Consider the following 512-nt stretch of genomic DNA (forward strand, 5'->3'; position numbering starts at 1 on the left):
CGACATCGATATAAGGACATCCAAAACCCTGTCGCCACAACTTGGCTGATTTCGTTCCAGCACATCTCAGAGCACGACCCGCTGGCAGCAGACTACCTCAGGTTTATGTGCTTCCTAGCTGGGAAGGATATTCCGCAATCTGTGCTGCCGCCGTCCGGGAGGCTAAAGACTATCGACGCACTTGGGACCCTAAAGGCATACGCATTCATCTCCCAACACAAGGAGTCCGATACTTACGACATCCATCCGCTAGTTCAAATATCGATGCTATGTTGGTTAGCTCAAACTGGAGAGCAGGGGGAATGGGCCGCCAAAGTACTACAACGGCTTGCAGACGTGTTTCCTGTTCCAAAACACGAAAACAGAGAAGAATGGATACGGTATCTTCCGCATACACAGCGCGCTCTTGAGTTGCGGAAGGGTACAGAAGACAGGGACGCACTGACTGGTCTTCTATCTAGGGTAGGTGAGAGTTTTCACCAGTTAGGAAAATATGAAGATGCGGAACGGAT

The 512-nt window shown here is 50.4% G+C and overlaps 1 protein-coding gene across 1 annotated transcript; it reads left to right on the forward strand.

The window, feature by feature from the left end:
- On the forward strand, positions 1-512 carry N656DRAFT_564530 (uncharacterized protein; the record flags this gene model as incomplete). The annotated part of the gene is made up of 1 exon (XM_064810110.1): positions 1-512. A coding segment is annotated over one exon (512 nt), but the record flags the coding sequence as incomplete, so codon positions are not given.

Source organism: Canariomyces notabilis (assembly GCF_033297395.1).
Source record: "Canariomyces notabilis strain CBS 508.74 unplaced genomic scaffold N656scaffold_57, whole genome shotgun sequence".
NCBI lineage: Eukaryota > Fungi > Ascomycota > Sordariomycetes > Sordariales > Chaetomiaceae > Canariomyces > Canariomyces notabilis.